This window comes from Patagioenas fasciata, chromosome 6, assembly GCF_037038585.1.
Source record: "Patagioenas fasciata isolate bPatFas1 chromosome 6, bPatFas1.hap1, whole genome shotgun sequence".
Taxonomy (NCBI): Eukaryota; Metazoa; Chordata; class Aves; order Columbiformes; family Columbidae; genus Patagioenas; species Patagioenas fasciata.
In genome coordinates this window covers 13,187,310-13,205,547 of record NC_092525.1, presented here as the reverse complement: position 1 = coordinate 13,205,547, position 18,238 = coordinate 13,187,310, and the positions used below count along the sequence as shown (strand labels likewise).

The following is an 18,238-nucleotide window of genomic DNA, read 5'->3' as shown; positions in this document are numbered from 1 at the left end:
ATGGCACAGCCACCTACTGCTTCTAATTTAGAGAAAACCTTTCTTAGCAATTTTTTGCTAGTGTTATGGCAACGTTCAGGAAACATCACAATATATATTATAGAAATGACAATGAAATTATTTTCCAGAATGAAAATGACAGAAATTACTGTCTGACCTGTGAACAATTAATTATTCTTAAAGATAACTTAGAATACTGAGTTTAAAGATACCAGTAATTCCTATATATTAATGATGGAGACTGGCAAGAAGAAATTCACTCTCTCCCCAATACATTTTAAAAAATGTTTTCATACAATCATACAAAAAATTTGGCAACCTGTTCCAATTCTCAACTCCCTTTGTATTGGCAAGAACTGGCCTAATTTCACAGAGGAACTTCCAGTGAAGTAACTTGTGTCTACTGACTCTCATCTGACCACTCTGCACCTTCCAGAAGAGTCTGGCTCCATCTCCTCCACCCCCTTCCCCCAGGTCTCCGACTGCACCAGAAGAGCCGCGCACTCCCACCCTCTCCGAGTCCGAACAAAAGCAGTTCTGGCATCTGGGCAACCCACTCAATCCAAATGAAAACGGAGATTTTTCAGCAGACATAAATTGTAGGAGATTCTTTGAACATTCGCATGTTAGCAATGGAGACAGAATCGTTTCCCAGCTTTCAGGCAAGCACACTATCATGAATAGAGATATCATTACAATTATGCTATTAACTGTAAAAATCTTCAGATATGCCATTACAACACCATCTAGTAAGTTTGCTCCCATTGCGTTTGGGTATATGATTTTCATTTTCCACCTCATTACACTTACACAGTAACTTACATCCACAATTGTATTTTTCCTTCTCTATCTCTTTCACTACCGAAATCTTAAAAATCAAAGTGGTAAATCAAACAGTAGACCACAAATTTCATTTATCTACATAGCATAATGCAGTGACATGTAAAGCAAGCAAGGTAGCTAGGATGCCAGGACTTACATTTAACCACATAGGCAAGTGTTTCTGTGAGACTAAAGAGATTGGGCAGAAAGTTAGAGTAGACTGACTTTCTGCTTTTTGTTCCTGGGGTAGAAATAGCTCTGAGAGGGCTATAATTTATAACAGCAGAGGGCTCACCAGCTTCTGGTAGATCTGCTAAAGGAAACTGTAAGGCTTATGTTCAGAGGCAGGCAAAGGATCTGTGCTTTTCAAAGGTAACAGCTCACAGATCCTCGCTCTTGCTGCGCCTCTCTCAGCTGTACACAAAATGTGGGGAAAGTTTGTTTCCAAGAGTGGGAGTTGGGAACAAGTAACCCCTGCCTCTCACAGACAGACACTCAGGATCACCGGTAGCATCCTGCTGCTAGAAAAGTCGGGGCTTCTCTTCCCACCAAGCTTAAAATGCAAAATGAGTTCAGATGAGTTCAGGACCCTCACTTGCAAAGGAGCCAGATATTATGCAAACAGATCTCAACACAATGAGCCTCTGATTTGAGGAGGCTGAACCACACACCCAGAATTCAGAATGACCTGTCTAGACTGTGGGCCTCAGTCTTGCCACTTCTGACGTGCAAAAAAAGAACTGAAATTATTCTTCACTGATACATATTTCCATTTATATAAATACCAATGCTACCCACGGATACGGCTGATGGTTTTAAGTTAACATGAGAACGTGATCTTTAAGTTTCCCATGGTACTGAGCAACCAACCAATATTCTGTACAGCAGTTCTAAGGACTCCAGTCCAGACTTCAGCCTAAGCTACCCCTATACAACTTGGTATTAACTCTCCCCTATGACTGGCAGCACACTACATTTAAACACCACTGTACTGAGAACAGCGTCAATCCTCTCATTCCTCAGAATGAAAGGCTATTTCACTCTTCAGAACAACCTTCTTAAATCCCCCAATCACTGAACAGGATTTCCTTTCTGAATCCTGTAAACCACTGTGACTTGATATCGCACATTGTAGGATGGAGCCTGGGTTTCTCTGCAGGATACCAGGTTCACTCTCCTGAGACCGTGAAGAAAGATTCTTGAACTCTTTATATCAGAGACAAAATTTCTTTAGCAACAACATTTTTTGCTTTATAACTTCCACTTAGAAATACTTTAGAAGATGCATTAAACTGCTTAGAAGTTCACTGTCTGAAGTAACCTGAACTGATGTTTTATACTGGTTTTGAATTTTAATTCTATGCAGGGTAAGTATATAAAATGGCTTACAAGCGTGTGTATGTCATGTCAATTAAGTAACTTATTAGCAATGCTTGTGGTGATAAAAATAACATCCTAATTGAATATCCTAAACAACATAAAAGCTACTTTCTAAGAAAGGCAGCTTTACCTGCAGGGAGAAGGGGAAGGAAAAAAACCAAACCAAGCCAATCCAATGCTATCCAGAAATGTTTAGAAGAGTTCATCATTCATTAACTGAATTCTGAAGCCAAAATTATTTAAATTAAAAATATATTGAAAATAGGAATTTTTTTTAAAGCCAAAGAGTAGTAAAAGCACAGTTTTACAGTAAAAAAGAATGATGTTAAAAAATTGTGCTGTATGTTCCCTGTTTAAGATTTTTATTTCATTTTTGAAATAAGAGCTTCAAAGCAAGTCAAGAGAACACCTAAGGGTTTCGGGAGGGTTGTTGTTTTTTTCCTTTATTCTCCTGTTATATTTAATTCTCTTTTTGCTAAAATTGAATTCTCCTATTGTTACTCTTTTCTAAGACTGCCATCTGGTGGCATTTGCTACTTTAAAAAAAAATCAAGCTATTGAGAAAGAATTTCCTCATTTAAATTAATACAGTACCTACTACTACTGTAGTTACAAGACTCTACTGTTAATGAACACATTAACTGATGGTCTTCACATACATGGCCACTTCTTGTGCAAATACTTTGCACAGAAGGTCGGGTTATACTGTCCAAAGGGGATCGCCCCTCATCTAATTGCCAGGAAATGCAACAGGAGTCACCAGCCATTCCTGAGCTCTTCACCGTCACTCAGAGATGAACATTCGCATCCTCTCACTGCACAGCTACAAAGCAATCTCACTCGTCTTGAAGCCTCCACCAGCAGATCGCTGCTTCTGACCAGCAGGTTGAGTCCCAACTTGTTCCAGCACAATTGATCTGACAGATTCACATGCTCCAAGGTGTAACACAGCTCAGACACGCTCACCTCGTTACTTTTGCTAAACAGTGAGATGCTGGTAACGCAGGATTGCAATAAATGTGTGGTTTTGGAATGCTTCAAAGCAACAGAAAGCAAAATCCAAAGCATTTGAATGTCATGAGTATCCTAATACCCCATTCAGAAAGGCAATTAAAAGGCAAAAAAACAATGTTTGAATATTACGGGCTCTGGTTCTTGTTTTCACCTACCATCCAACCAACCAACCAACAAACCCACACAAAAATACTTCAAAAAAAATTTAAAACTGAACCACACACCTATGAATTAATTATATTGTGCAATAACACCTTCTGTGTAATTGTGGTATTTCTTCTGTCACATAACATGCAAAGCCAAGAAAAGTACATTAAATACTGTTCCTTCAAAAACTTAACCTGCATTATTTTTATGAGTCTTACCTTTCTATGGCCAGCTCTTTGTTCGAGAGTTGCTGAACTGTAATCACCACTTTCTTCTCAATTCCCTGTTTAAGCTTGAAATATAATTTATCTCTATCCTTTGGCACAGGGCTAAAAGAATAAAGAAATAAGTCTCTTATCTCAGTGTAGAACATAAACTATTAAGTACAGAAAAGACAGTAGCAGCCCACTTAATCTGTGAGTGGCTCAACTGATTTGAGAGACTTTATTTTCCTTTATTCCCAAGTAAAAAACTGGCACTGAAGAAAACCAGGCTCACACTTAGTATGCCAGCTGTCTGAAGGCTTTATCAGATAAACGTATCCAAAAATGCAAGGGTTATTTTGGGTTTTAAAATGATAGAAAATATGCCATATACTGGCTATGAAGCAAAAAATAAATAGGACATTTTCACAGAATTAAATCTTATTTTCAGCTCTCTCTTCCATTTCAAAATATCTTGTAGTTAACTGTCAGACAAAGAACACTTTGCTCCTCTGTCCCCTGTAAAGCTTAGAGAAGTTTGCATTTTCTAAATCTTTGATACCTTCAGAATTTATTAGCTTATTTAAAAAAAAAATAATCAAAAAGGGGAAACTACTAGACTGTATTAACTCAAGGAAGTTGGTTTGACTACAGTTCTTAGCAGACTTCCTACTATTTTTTCCATTTACACAGGCCTACCTTGAGCATCCCTACCAGAAATCACATTTAAAAGAAACTAAGTTGAAAAAGGCATCTTGATTTTTAATCTTTTTACAGAAAAGATACAGAAAATAAAATTGTAAAAGCAAAGTAACAGCTTCCTTTTTATAACAAGTCTACTTATGAGAAGATGCCAAATCAATTTTACTGCAACAAACCAGCTGTGCGTTCTGCTATATGCTAAATGCTTTTTCCAAAGAGATTTCTACTTTTCCCTTTCTATACAGATTACCTAAAATTTCCTTTTCCGTCATCTTCTTTGACTTCTAAGGAAACACTGAAAGTGTACACATCACTATCTGGAGTAGGAAGAACAAAGTCCTTAACATGCTCAGAAGCTTGTTTGGAAGAACGTTTGAATGCTGTTGAGAAACTGTATAAAATTCGGCTGACCTGCAGAGAAGTAAAAGTATTATTAGTTTTATCGAAAATAAAAGAGTATTTTTAATCAGGTATTGTGATGTGATTTTGAAGGCCATAAAATTACTGTCACTTGCCTCTTGTACTGAACACAAAGCACACCACATCTAACACACAACATTCAGATCAGGTGTTTAATAACCAAGTAAATTCAGTAACAACATCTCCTGATTCATGTCACATTCACTCCTCATGCAATGCTCAGTAAGTTAATATGTATTACAAGATTAGGAATTAAAGGACCTGAATAATGTACTTTTCAGGTTGTGTATTTAACAACACAACTTACAGCTTGTTCTTGCAGATGTCAAAAAAACAAGGCGACTTCTTTTTAAACCTGTATTTTTCCATCCTAGAAAATCTTTTTCCTCCAGACTATCACCTAGCTCTTCCTAAAACATCCAGGGCAGAGTACTGTGAAATGATTCTTTGTAGCTCTCAAGGTCTAGACTGCAACTTCAGTCTGAAACCTACCCAAAAGAGGCCTGACAAACAGAATAGTTGTCTTAAACTTAAGCTTTCTAAATCTTCCCATTACGGCGAACTTTGAAATTTTATGGAAGTACTGGAAGAAAAAAATAATCTATATTAATGTTCATGTATGACTAGATGCACATTCTGTGAAACGTATTATATTTTCAGGGCACTATATACCATTTCCAGGTCTGGAATAACTTCATAAAATACCACCTGTATTCTTTTTACCAGTCACTGTATAACATTTAGTACTTACTGCCTCTTTAATCTCACAAGAGAAAACATGAATCTGGAACTCTTCTGTTCCACAGCTGCTTTCTGTAAATGCAAAACAGTCACTCTCTGAAGTTCCATTTTGTCCACGCACACAGAACAAGACCTTATAGATCGGAAAAGAGGCTATCTCCACATTGCTTGTTTGATCTATTATTCTGTCAAGGAGAAGAACAGAGAAGATCAAAGAAAAAGGTCAGTAAAACAGGCCCATCTACAAGGCTTTTCTGCAATTAAATAAACAAATATCTAAACTGTAATTATTACTAAATTCAAGTACACAAGATGGGCAGTATGAACAGAAATGTCAGGCTTGCCAAATTTAAGATATAAGTATTTCTGGTTGTAACACTGGCTTAATTTATTTTATACTCCACAATATAGACAAGTATAACACCTCTGTATCAAGCAATAACAATGACCATCATTGCTCTGCAATCATTCATGAAAAAACGCAAGAGTAGTAATGTAGAAACCACAGCAACCATGAAAACGCAATTTGCATGCAAGGATCAAAGAAAATTCAACAGTATACAAAAATTTAAGTATCTGTTTAAGACAACATTAAGAAAACCTCTTTTATTCAGAACCTACAGGACAGTGTAGCGTAGCAAATGCTTGTCTCTGTGTTCAGGTGAATATTTATCACCGATCTGAGGGCTCATGCAAAGTTTTAAATTCCTCTCAAACTCAGAACCCAAAGAATATTTCAGAAACTGTAAAGAACGACAACAGGGGTGGCAGTCTCAGAATGGACTACTAGACAGTGAGCTGTAAAGAACAGTAGTTAGAACCACATAATTCTGCTCTGTCTTTTCAGTACTTGTCCATATGCACATTCACATCAAGGGGGAATAAACATTACCTGGAACAGAACTGCAAGTTTGTAACAATATAAATAAAGGACTAATCTGCTAAAGGCAAGAAAAGCCCAGAAAGGATCCAGCACACTGTAATAGTGGTGGGACACATTAAATGGAACCCCACATGACACCTGTTCAGATACCTGGAATGGAAACACTCCTCAGGGCTGACACTGGTGTCACTTGAACTTTGATGGAGCGTATTTTGTCACACATGGATTCACCTATACAGCTCTGTGCAGAGTCTTAGGCAGTCCTTCACTTACCTATGTCCTCTGCAATTAAAGATCCTGCAGTTTCACTTGCAAACAACCTTCTTGAATGGCCACAATGGTTACAAAAATAGGTACAGCACACCTAAATCTCCTGTTTATGTGACAGTTGCCATTGTAAAAGTATGCAGTGTAATTTCCTAATTCAAACAAAATACTGCTGTAATGTCAAACAAAATCTGAAATTGCATTCAAAGAGAAAAATGGAAGAAAATAACATTGTGGTTGAAGGTCCTTCTGTCTTTCTGTGCAAAATTATAGTCAATACGCAGGGGCAAGTAAATGTTCTCTAGTCTCTAGAAACTACTTCCCTGTGCAAGTAAAAAAGTCAGAAACCACCTTTTATCTGCCTGTGCAGGTAACAAAAGTAACTTTGTGTGTTACCTTACAGAGCCTTCTGGAATGTTTGGAACATAAAGCGTTACAGGTAAGGGGGCTTGACTCGAGGATTTCATGTTTGCCATGGCATGTAGAGCTTCCAGTTCATTTCGAGGGGCAGACACCTTTGTGCAACCTAAATAAGTCAGTTTGTTAAACAACACACTGTCCTCTTCCCGGGGTTCACTGGGAGATGATGGCCTTGGTGCAGAGATTTCTGAAAATGAAAAAAACCACTTCTTTAACCATTTGCTTTTGCTTTTACACATTGTTTTCTTTGAGAGTTCCATAGTAAAACCTACTACTTTTTTCTGAGAATGGACACAGGAGTCGCAAGTCCAGCTCCAATAGTAAGAAATCCCATTTGGCGGCTTAATATTAACGTTAAGTCTGTTCTATTCTAAGGCATGTTTCCTACTATGGCATAGGGAAAAAATGCCTTCCGAATCTTTTTAGCAGTGCTAGAACACCATTTTTCTTTAAGCTCCATTCCCAGATGGTGTTTTATTTAGTCGATACTTCCTTCAAATTCTACTCATACTTTGCATAAAGATGCCTCTAAATCTCTTCTCTCCCATGTCTTTGCAGCTTCTATAGAATTATTAGCTGTGGGATAGCTATGTTACCTGCATGAAACCATCAGGGAGCTGGAGAAAAGAAGAATAATCTCTGTTTGTCACCCTACTCAGCAGAAGAGAAACGTTCTTTCTCCACTGTCACATTGCTTCTTCCATGCTCAGGATCAGAGCATCCCCACACGTAGGAAGTCGAGGAAGGGAGCCAGAAGGCCTGCGTGGTTGAATAGGGATCTGTTGGGTATGCTCAAGCAGAAGAGGCGAGTTTACAGGTCATGGAAGCAGGGACTGGCCACTTGGGAGGAATATAAGGCTGCTGTTAGAGGATGCAGGAAGGCAGCTAGGGTAGCCAAGGCCTCCTTAGAATTACAGCTGGCGAGAGGGGTCAAGGGCAGCAAGAAGAACTTTTTCAAATACATAGCAGATAAAACTAATACCAGAGGCAATGTAGGCCCACTGATGAATGAGGTGGGTGCCCTGGTGGCAGAAGACACAGAGAAGGCAGAATTGCTGAATGCCTTCTTTGTCTCTGTCTACTCCGCTGGAGGCTGTCCTGGGGAACCCTGTACCCCTGAGACCCCGGATGAAGCCAGGTTAATGGAGGAGTTTGCTTTAGTCGATGAGGACTGGGTTAGGGAACAATTAAGTAGTCTGGACGTCCATAAATCCATGGGTCCAGATGGGATGCACCCGCGGGTGCTGAGGGAGCTGGCTGAGGTCATTGCTAGACCGCTATCCATCATTTTTGCCAAGTCTTGGGAAACGGGAGAGGTGCCCGAGGATTGGAGGAAAGCAAATGTCACTCCAGTCTTTAAAAAGGGCAAGAAGGAGGACCCGGGTAATTATAGACCGGTCAGCCTCACCTCTGTCCCTGGGAAAGTAATGGAACAGCTTATCCTTGGTGTCATCTCAAGGCACATCAGGGATAAGAGGGCCATTAGGGGCAGTCAGCATGGCTTTACCAAGGGTAAGTCATGCTTGACCAACCTCATAGCCTTTTATGAGAATGTAACAAGGTGGATGGATGATGGCAGAGCGGTGGATGTGGTCTACCTTGACTTCAGTAAAGCCTTTGACACAGTCCCTCACAGCATCCTCACAGCTAAATTGAGGAGGTGTGGTCTAGACAATAGAGTAGTGAGGTGGGTTGCAAACTGGCTTAAAGAGAGAAGCCAGAGAGTGGTGGTCAATGGTGCGGAGTCCAGTTGGAGGCCTGGATCTAGTGGAGTGCCTCAGGGGTCAGTACTGGGGCCAATATTATTCAATATATTCATTAATGATTTAGACGAGGGAATTGAGTGTACTATCGTCAGGTTTGCTGATGACACTAAGCTGGGAGGAGTGGCTGACACGCCAGAAGGCTGTGCTGCCATCCAGCGGGACCTGGACAGGCTGGAGAGTTGGGCGGGGGATAACCTGATGGAATTTAACAAGGGAAAGTGTAGAGTCCTGCATCTGGGCAGGAACAATCCCAAGTTCCAGTATAGGTTGGGGCATGACCTACTAGAGAGCAGTGTAGGGGAAAGGGACCTGGGGGTCCTGGTGGACAACACGATGACCATGAGCCAGCACTGTGCCCTTGTGGCCAGGAAGGCTAATGGCATCCTTGGGTGTATTACAAGGGGGGTGGTCAGTAGATCGAGAGAGGTCCTCCTTCCCCTCTACTCCGCCCTGGTGAGACCCCATCTGGAATATTGTGTCCAGTTCTGGGCCCCTCAGTTCAAGAAGGACAGGGAACTGCTGGAGAGGGTCCAGCGTAGGGCAACAAAGATGATTAAGGGAGTGGAGCATCTCCCTTATGAAGAAAGGCTGAGGGAGCTGGGGCTCTTTCGTTTGGAGGAGACTGAGGGGTGACCTTATTAATGTTTATAAATATATAAAGGGTGAGTGCCACGAGGATGGAGTCAGGCTCTTCTCAGTGGCAAACAATGATAGGACAAGGGGCAATGGGATCAAGCTGGAACACAAGAGGTTCCACTTAAATTTGAGAAAGAACTTCTTCTCAGTGAGGGTAACAGAGCACTGGAACAGGTTACCCAGGGAGGTTGTGGAGTCTCCTTCCCTGGAGACATTCAAAGCCCGCCTGGACACATTCCTGTGCGACCTCACCTAGGCGTTCCTGCTCCAGCAGGGGGATTGGACTAGATGATCTTTTGAGGTCCCTTCCAATCCCAAACATACTGTGATACTGTGATACTGTGGACGGAGCGATCTTGAGGGACCCTTTGGGAGTTTTGCTGCTATTGTTGTTTTCTAGCAGGTTTTTTAAAGGCATTTCAACATTTGAGAAACAAAAAGAGAGGTGCAAGAAAGATTCATTAAGTATGGAGTCAAAGTAATCGAGGTTGGAAAAGACCTCTATAGGTCACCTAGCTCTAACTCTGCCCAAAGACAGATCAGGTTAGACCTGAGCTAGTTTCAAAACTGGATCAAGTTACTCAGGGCCCTGTCCAGCTGAGTTTTGGTATCTACAAAGACAGACATTTCAAACCTCTCTGTGCAATCTGCTCTGTTATTTCTATTTCTTATTATTATAGCTAATATTTCCACAATACTTATATCAAAAAGGTAGTAAAATTGAATTATTCCTATTGTGAGGCAAGGAGGAAAATGTATCTACAAGTATTTCTTTGTTCATTCATGCTAAGGGCTGTGTTCTGTTTGAAGCACATCAAACAGGGAGGCAGTAAGGCATGTTTTTCAAAAATACAGTATACACATAATTTAGAGAAGGGTGTTTCCATTATGACTAAACTATCTATCTTTTTCTACCACAAAAACTTTATTTTTTTCCACTTCCCAAACAGATGCTATGGGAACTATTTGACACAATGCCACAGAAGCGCTCTCTATACTACTGAGGGAAAAAGAACTGTAAGTCAAGGCCCACAGAGATGGCCACAGCCTTGTATTCATAACAGATACATATAGAAAAACAAGCTACAATATATCTTACATAAAATATATACAATATAGTTTACATAAAATAAACAAAATATAGTTTACATAAGAAGCTTTCAGTCCTTCCTTTTTCACCAACCGTTTCTAGCAAGTACCAAATCTAAAGTTGTCCTTGCTGACACCTGGTGACAGAATCAAAGCTGAAAAGTCTCTCAGTTTGCTCAGGGTCTATTTCATTTGCAGGTAGCACAGTCAGTGAAACTGCCCCGAAACTTCTCATACACCATCAGCTGATTCTCCACCTCAACTCCAGTCCATTCAGCAAGTTACACGATACTGAGCCCTAACTCATCTAGGGCTGCACACAAGATGAAAATTATCTGGATCAAAACAGAGCAGCACAGGGTATCAATCTAGTGAGAATTCATTCCAGTCTACAGTCCTCAACTTATCATAAAAGGAGAGGAGGCCCCAGGGAATTCTCCAGTATGGTTTTGCCATGAAACTCCTGAGGGCTTTGTATTTAATTTTAAGGTTAACTTGAAACTGCAGAAAGAAACAAACTGCCATATATGATTGAGGGGGAAGCACTTTAGCAATACCTGTAGTAGAAGGGTCTAAAACGAGGTGCAGAGATGGCTGATTTGTTTGACCTGGTGACCCATCTCCTGCCTCACTGGAACCTTCTCGGAGAGCAGGGAAATTGTTCTGGTCTTTTTCTGAATCCCTCAGTATCTCTTCCATTGCCTTCTCCAGCTGATCATCTCCATTTGAAAACACCTGTAAGCAGGAAGAGATGACATTTTTTTAAAGGTACTTGTAGTTTCACTTTCACAATTATTTTCCCAACATACTTACTCATTGCAAAAGTTAAGAGACTTTACTGAACAAGACAACACATCAAGAATCAACAAAATTAAATCAAACATAATCCATTGTCGCATCCCATTACATATAATGCACATATCCTCACTGCCAATCCAATAACCATCCACCTAAAAACTGTAGACCTCTCTTAAAAACACAGGTTTGTGTGTTTAGATTCTCCATTCAGAACAAAGATCAACAGACTTTGTTATAGATTAGTCTTAAAATTTTCCTTTCTTAGTCATATCCAATGCAATTGTCCCCCACATAGGAGAGGTGCAAGTCTAAGGAAGTGGCAAGAACAGGGTGAGACCCATTCCCCAGGGAAAGAAAAATACAGCCTTTGACAAGTACTAGCTTTGCAGATCAAACAAAAGCCATGGCCCATAATAAAGCTGCATCATGGATCCTACCTCCAGGTCTCTTGCCTCTTTCCAAACATAATTTGTGTTTAACACAGACAGAAATCATTGGTTGTGAATAACTGCCAAACGATTTTGCAAAGACAGACTAAGTACTTACTGTCATTTCAAGGGGAACAAAATCCTATTGTTCCAAGTGGACCCAAACCAGTAAATCAGCTACTGCAACTCAAGTGGGGAAATTTGTAATTAACCAATCAGCTGTCACTCAAATGCTAAAATATTCTGCTGTTTAGAGGTAGAAAGCTTTTAGAAAAGGTCTTGGTCATGCCTAGAGTAGCACCAAACAGGAAATCTAAATTAAAAACTCAAAACCAAGACCCTCTGTGGCCTATTCGCATGCAGCCTAATTAAGTGCTTTTAAGATAACAATATTCAGAGTCTCTGGTCCCTACATAAAGAATATTTCCCAAGGTTTAATCAGAAGTTCAGCCTTTGAAAAGAACTTTTTAGTCCTTTACTATTGTATAAAGCCACAGAATACTAACAAAACTGATGCCCAAATAAGTTACTAAAAGAAAAACTGAAATGCCAGTTTTGGACAGGTTTGTTCAATCTGAGCTCTTAATTGGTAATAAACAAGGACAAAAATTAGAGTATAAGAGTCTCCTCAAGTATACACAAGTATCTTTAAATATTCCAAAGAAGTTGCAATCAATACAAATCTTACTACATATTGAAAATAAAGTAATCATAAACCTTTAGCTGAGGCTTTTCATCTTTTCCAGAAGTGTCCTCTGGTTGCTGATGAACCAGGACAAATTCTTCATTAATTAATGTGGATACAGTTTCAGGAATCCTACTGGCTTTGCTAAATGATGTTTTGACTTCCATCTCAGGTCAGTATTCTCCCCCTACCACAAGAACCTAACAAAGGAAAAATATTAAATAATTAGTTTAGAAGCTGTAAACAATACGTTAATAGGGCAATATGAAGCTATTGTGGAATACCATAACACTTCAAGTTATACAAATGTATTGTATTATATTCTGAAGAACAATTTTCCAAAAACTTAATATTAAAATGTATGCTCTCCACATAAACACATTTAGCAATCGACTATGACACAGTTGTTTTTATTACCCTTTTTATCCATCGGTGATGAAGTCAAAGGAGATACTAAATCACAGTCACATACTTTACAGCAAGTTTTTCTGAAACCACTCACAACAGAATTAAAATTAAACACTTAAAAAAGAAATTAACCACAAAACCAAAACAACAAAGCTAAAAATATTATGGAAACCGCGAACAAGCTTTCCCTTGCCCACACAGCAAAAAAATAAGCCCAGAAACAAATATAAAAAGGGGGTGACATAATGATTAGCCTATACAAGTTCATATAAAAATGCAGAACCAAACCCACTCCTAGCACTTCAGAATGAGGACAGCTGCTGCAGGTATCCACCAGATACAGTATCACCTATGCTAAATCAGAATGTCTTCCCTGATTCCTTAGGGAAGAGCTAGAATGAAGAACAAGGTCTATTAGACTTTTTATATTTTAAATGGATCTATGTTTTATACTTTCTGTGTTAAAAAAGAGAAAATGTATTTTCAGATAGACTATAAACAGCACGCACTTCCAGATAGGGTCTATTTCCATTTCATTTTCCTGAAAGCCACTCCTCTGGCTGAGCGCTGGGATTTACTGGGCCTGAGGCTCAGAGGTCAGCAGAGTCACATACACCAGAGGGGAAACAAACTGCCACTGTCACCTCTGCCAGGCTGGACAGTGCCCCAAGAGGGGCAGCTCAACAAACACGTTGTGACTGGTGAGCAGGGCCAGGTTCAGCATCCCATTGCCTTCCACAGCAGTGCCAAGGTGCAGAACTGCGCCGTGCTCGCTATGCCGCTCACAGTGCCCGAACACCGAGGGATCAAGAAAATAATGCAAATTTAGTTCTAGCTACAGGGAGCCACAAATACAGCACTTAAAAAGAAGATGTGCATGTTCTCCACCATTCTGAACAGGCAGGACTTAACACACTGGTCACAAGCGACAGTTTAGCAACTTCAGACCAAAAAACAAGTGTGGGAACTAGTCTACTTTCAGTACAAAAATGTTCTGTATCACTTTAGAAACTACAGTCAACATGCTTTTGCTCTTTTAAAGACTTGGTTTGTCATAACCATTTATATGTGCAACTCCACAAAATTACTTTCGCCCTCCTCTTTTTGTGCTTACTGATGGGAGAATAATACAGGTACTCCAATATAAGATGGTCTGCTATATTAATTATCAAAAGACAAATGCAAGCTGCTAACATTAGCATATCACCAGTTCTTCCTTCCACAGCAAAGAAAGAACTGACAGGCACACTGTGAACTAGGAAAAGCTTTTTGTAGCAATAGTGTTATAATAAAAACAGGGAAAATGTAACATTTGTCAAGCCAAAAAAACCCCTGTGATAATGCAACTAGAGAAGCATACTGATGTACAAAATATTTGTTCTTGCCCTATGCAGACAAAGGCACTTTAAGATAATTCCTACTTCCTAAATTTTAATCTGAAAGACAAAGGAAATATTAGAAACATGAGATGACTTCAAGAAGCTTCTCATTCATATCAGACACTTAAATGCATACCATACACACTTTTGCAATTACATCTGAGTTGTAAGGCCTATTATATCCTTAAGTGTGTACTCTGAGCTTGTCTTTACAATCAGCTTAAACCACCACATCCAGTGCAGACACACACCTTCTTCCATGCATGACTATGCTAACTGAATAAATTACTCCAGAAGCCCTAATTGCAACCTTTCATTACAGCCCACTCCAACCTGCCATCAGCATTATTCACCTGAATGCCCTCCATCCCACTGCAGCCAAAACAAAGCCACATCAGTTTCAGTTTAGTAGTCAAACACAACACAAACAGGTCAGACATGCATGGAGTGAATGCCTCAGCCAGAAGAATGCAGCTCTACACTCCTAGCTCACACAGTTACAAGTCTACACATCACTCAGGTCTTCTGCTAAAACAGCCTTTGATGACCATGCTGGAGAACTCAACGTACAACAAATTAATAGCAGTGTTCTAGATCATTCATGGAAACTGTGTGCACTAAAAATGAAAATATCAGTGTGTACAGACTGCTCATTTCCTCCTCCATTCTAGTCACATGTTATTCAGAAAGTAAAAACTTTGTACACAGTATTTTACGACCAGTCTCTGATCAAAAACAGTTTTAATGCCAAAGTAACAAAACTCACGATCAAGTCATTTTTCAAACTAAACAACTTGAGTAAAATTCATGTCAGAGTTTAAGAATAAATCTTTCAGACTCATGAAGATTATGGAGATTTATACCATCTTAAGCAGTAAGCTACTTAAAGGGAGGAAGTTTCTACTTTTACGTTATAAAGGCACATCACCTAATACTTCAGGTAAGTACTTCTGAGGAAAAGCAGTAAAAAGAATAAAAACCTCTCTGAAAAACATCATGCATTACCATTATTTGAGGAAGCGAAAGAGCAGAACATCTGAAAAGGGTTTTTTATGCTTCAGTAACAAGAAAAGAGACACGTGCATTCTGGACTTTCCAGTCACCTCCAGTCAGGAGATGGTTCTGTCACTTCCCTTTTGTCATTAGCTTCAGACCTGTTGAGGACTTACTCCTTTTTTACTCATTACTGTGTTATACACTTGAATGCCTATTTTTTCCTATGAAAGTTAAAGAATAAATGACAATGTCACCTATTAGACACATACAAAATCTGAGAACAGACCACTACTACTAAACTCATAACTAACTCTCATTTTTTATCATCCTTTCTGACAAAAGCTAAAAGTTAAGAATGTAAGAACTTCTTCTTGATTGCACTAGTCAGAACATGCAGACAGATATACAGTCTACAATCCTGTTAAGTTTATTCCCTGAAGTTAGCAGCAGACAGACCTGGAGCTGAACGCTGCCTCAGAATACTGATGAAAGAGGTTCAGCATTTGCTTTATCATTTTAAAGTTCCTGGGAGGGCAATAACCAGCAGAGAGGGGCTGACAGGAACAGGAAAGCCAGCAAACATACTGCACCTCAGCTACTTTTGCAGGAAGTCCAGCTGCTTAATTCAAGCTGCTTGTGCAGTTTAGCTCCAAATGAGCAAATGTGGCCAGGGTGTGAAAACACCTTCTATTCTGCCAATGCTGCTCAAGGATTGAAACCTCAGACCAGATGGTAACTTCCCAAACCACCAGAGCCAGGAGTCAGGACGGCCCTTCCAACAACACCTTCAGAAAGGCGACAATAAACTGTGCTTTGAAAGTTCTCTTCACAGGAACAAATATTGGGAAGTATGAGCTACTACCGCAAGGAAGTAATTTCTACAAAGGAAGTATCTTGAATAGTCATTCTCTTTCCTATAGAGAAGATAATTTGTCCTCCACACTTTGACGAACAATACCACAAAGAAAAAAAAAAATCAGAAACCCAACAACAAATACAGAAGAGGACTCAGCTAAATAAACCTTACTGTAACAAAACAGCTAAAATTTTTTAAAGTAACCATTTCAGAAAACACTTTCCGGCAAACAGGTTTTCAGACCAAAAGATTCTGGAGATACAAAGTAATTAATCAGACTTACCTAGTTTTAAAAGGGAGGGGGTGGGTGGATCTTGCTTAAAAAAAAAAAATCTTAAACTGTAGGTGTACTACAATGACTAAAGAAAAGCCATTGTTTTTCTCTGTGAGCTTTATGGTGTAGTTTTAGTCAAGTCACTTAATCTCTTTGATGTACTTCACTTTCTAGTGTTTTGCTTATACAATCTCCTGGATAAAAGCTAATTAACCATACTACTTGGAATACAGGTGAATCCAGGTGGATTCAGCACTGAAGCAGAATAAGGGACACAGGACAGAAATGTTCCTAACTCCTTCCCTCCCTAACTCTTCCATGTATTTTGTATTGAATCCAGACATTCCAAAGCACATCCCTACAGAAACACAAATATCCAGGTAGTGATGGATGTCCATGGGATTGCTGGGCAGAGTAGCTCAGGACAGGGCACTGCTGGCAACACAGTCACTGGCACAGGAGAAGAATCAAAGGTAGAGCTACTGACTCTCCAGAAGGGAGTTGCTTTGCAGACCTAATCAGATTCAAAAACTTCTTCATCAAACTGGTCCCCAAATGTAAATACCACTTTTTTACATCAATCAGTCTTCTAAAGCACTTAGCAGACATTTTTGGATTTACTTCCAGTTTATGTTCAACAAATAGTTCAAAGTTACTACGCAAGTTTGCTGTTGGTTCAGAAAAAAAAAAAAGTTTCAGAATTATAACCAACAAAAAACAAAACGAACAAAAACATAGAGGTATGACCAGACAACAAGTGAGATATATGTTCAACTATCTATTTTCAGTAAGCAACAAGAGGCCTATTTAAAAGGAAGCTTCTTGCCTTCTTGAAAGAAGGTAATCAAGAGCAGGCTAGTTAATACTTTCATGAGAGAAACAAAATCAGGTCCTGGATTAAACACAGGCTTTCAAAGCCATACACTTTGCCTGATGATCTCAAACCTCGAATAAATACTGGTAAATAAGTTCTACCTATTTTCAGAATTAAAGTTCCTCAAGAGAATGTCTGGGACCTCTCTGAGGAGGAAGGTCCAATGCAGTTACACAGAGACTCAGCTTTTGCTAACAGATGTCTGAAGTACAACTGCGCACTGAAAAGCATGGTTTATTCCCTTTTTGGAGCCACACAATACAATGCGTGACAGCAAAAAGAGCATTAAGCTAACTGAGCTTCAAATAATGAGTCAGATTTCTAGTTTCCTGAAGTGATGTGGTTACAGCCTAACTTGACGCTTAGGGAACTGCAAACTGGGCAGACACACTTAGGCACACACAAACACACAAATACCTGAGTGTCTTGACCACAGACCACAGCGTCTTACTTTCAGGACATGTGTCAAAACTACATGTTACCATAGCTCTCGCCCCATGAGCTTGCTAACTTTAATCAGGCACGCAGAGCTCTCACCCCTGTATGCTTGCTAACATTAATGAGAGGCAGATCTTTCCCAGAAAGCTAACAAATGCTTCAACTACACAAAGCTTTTATCTTTTCAATGCTTTTTCACTGAAAGACTAAACCACGTAATAAAATTCCTTGCTATATTGTACGTTGAAGCAGATAACCATCTTCTCCAAAACCTTTTCCTCTACTGATTGAGTGGACACATATGCAGAAGAAAATCCTAGGTATCATAAAATAGATTTGTTTAAATCTCACTGACAACAGCAGCGCTATCATTTTATCCTTAATCTCAGTATAATCTCTACTTAGGAAGCTAAGTCTTTATGTTTGTTCTAACTACCATTTTATTACCCACAAATTGTTTCCCAGTGTCTTATCTCAGGCAGAGAAACATTATGTAAAGCACATACAGGAAAAACAAACTACCATCTACTTGGCTTACTGTTTCCCAGGATTAAAATAAACCTAATACAGAGAGATGACTGCTGTATCACTGTATTTTAAAATACATATATG

At 39.4% G+C, this 18,238-nt stretch overlaps 1 protein-coding gene across 6 annotated transcripts in view; it reads right to left on the bottom strand.

The window, feature by feature from the left end:
• RABGAP1L (RAB GTPase activating protein 1 like) overlaps window positions 1-18,238 on the bottom strand; it is a 238,084-nt gene that overhangs the window by 199,376 nt on the left and 20,470 nt on the right. For all 6 annotated transcript variants that reach the window (XM_065842075.2, XM_065842079.2, XM_071809961.1 and 3 more), the window contains 6 exons: window positions 12,434-12,601; window positions 11,048-11,225; window positions 6,976-7,186; window positions 5,440-5,614; window positions 4,519-4,679; window positions 3,582-3,692 (listed from right to left, as the gene is read on the bottom strand). In XM_065842075.2, coding sequence (XP_065698147.1) covers window positions 3,582-3,692; window positions 4,519-4,679; window positions 5,440-5,614; window positions 6,976-7,186; window positions 11,048-11,225; window positions 12,434-12,568 — 971 coding nt within the window. In that variant the 5' untranslated portion in view covers window positions 12,569-12,601. Of the gene's footprint in view, window positions 1-3,581; window positions 3,693-4,518; window positions 4,680-5,439; window positions 5,615-6,975; window positions 7,187-11,047; window positions 11,226-12,433; window positions 12,602-18,238 lie in introns of those variants that run through there.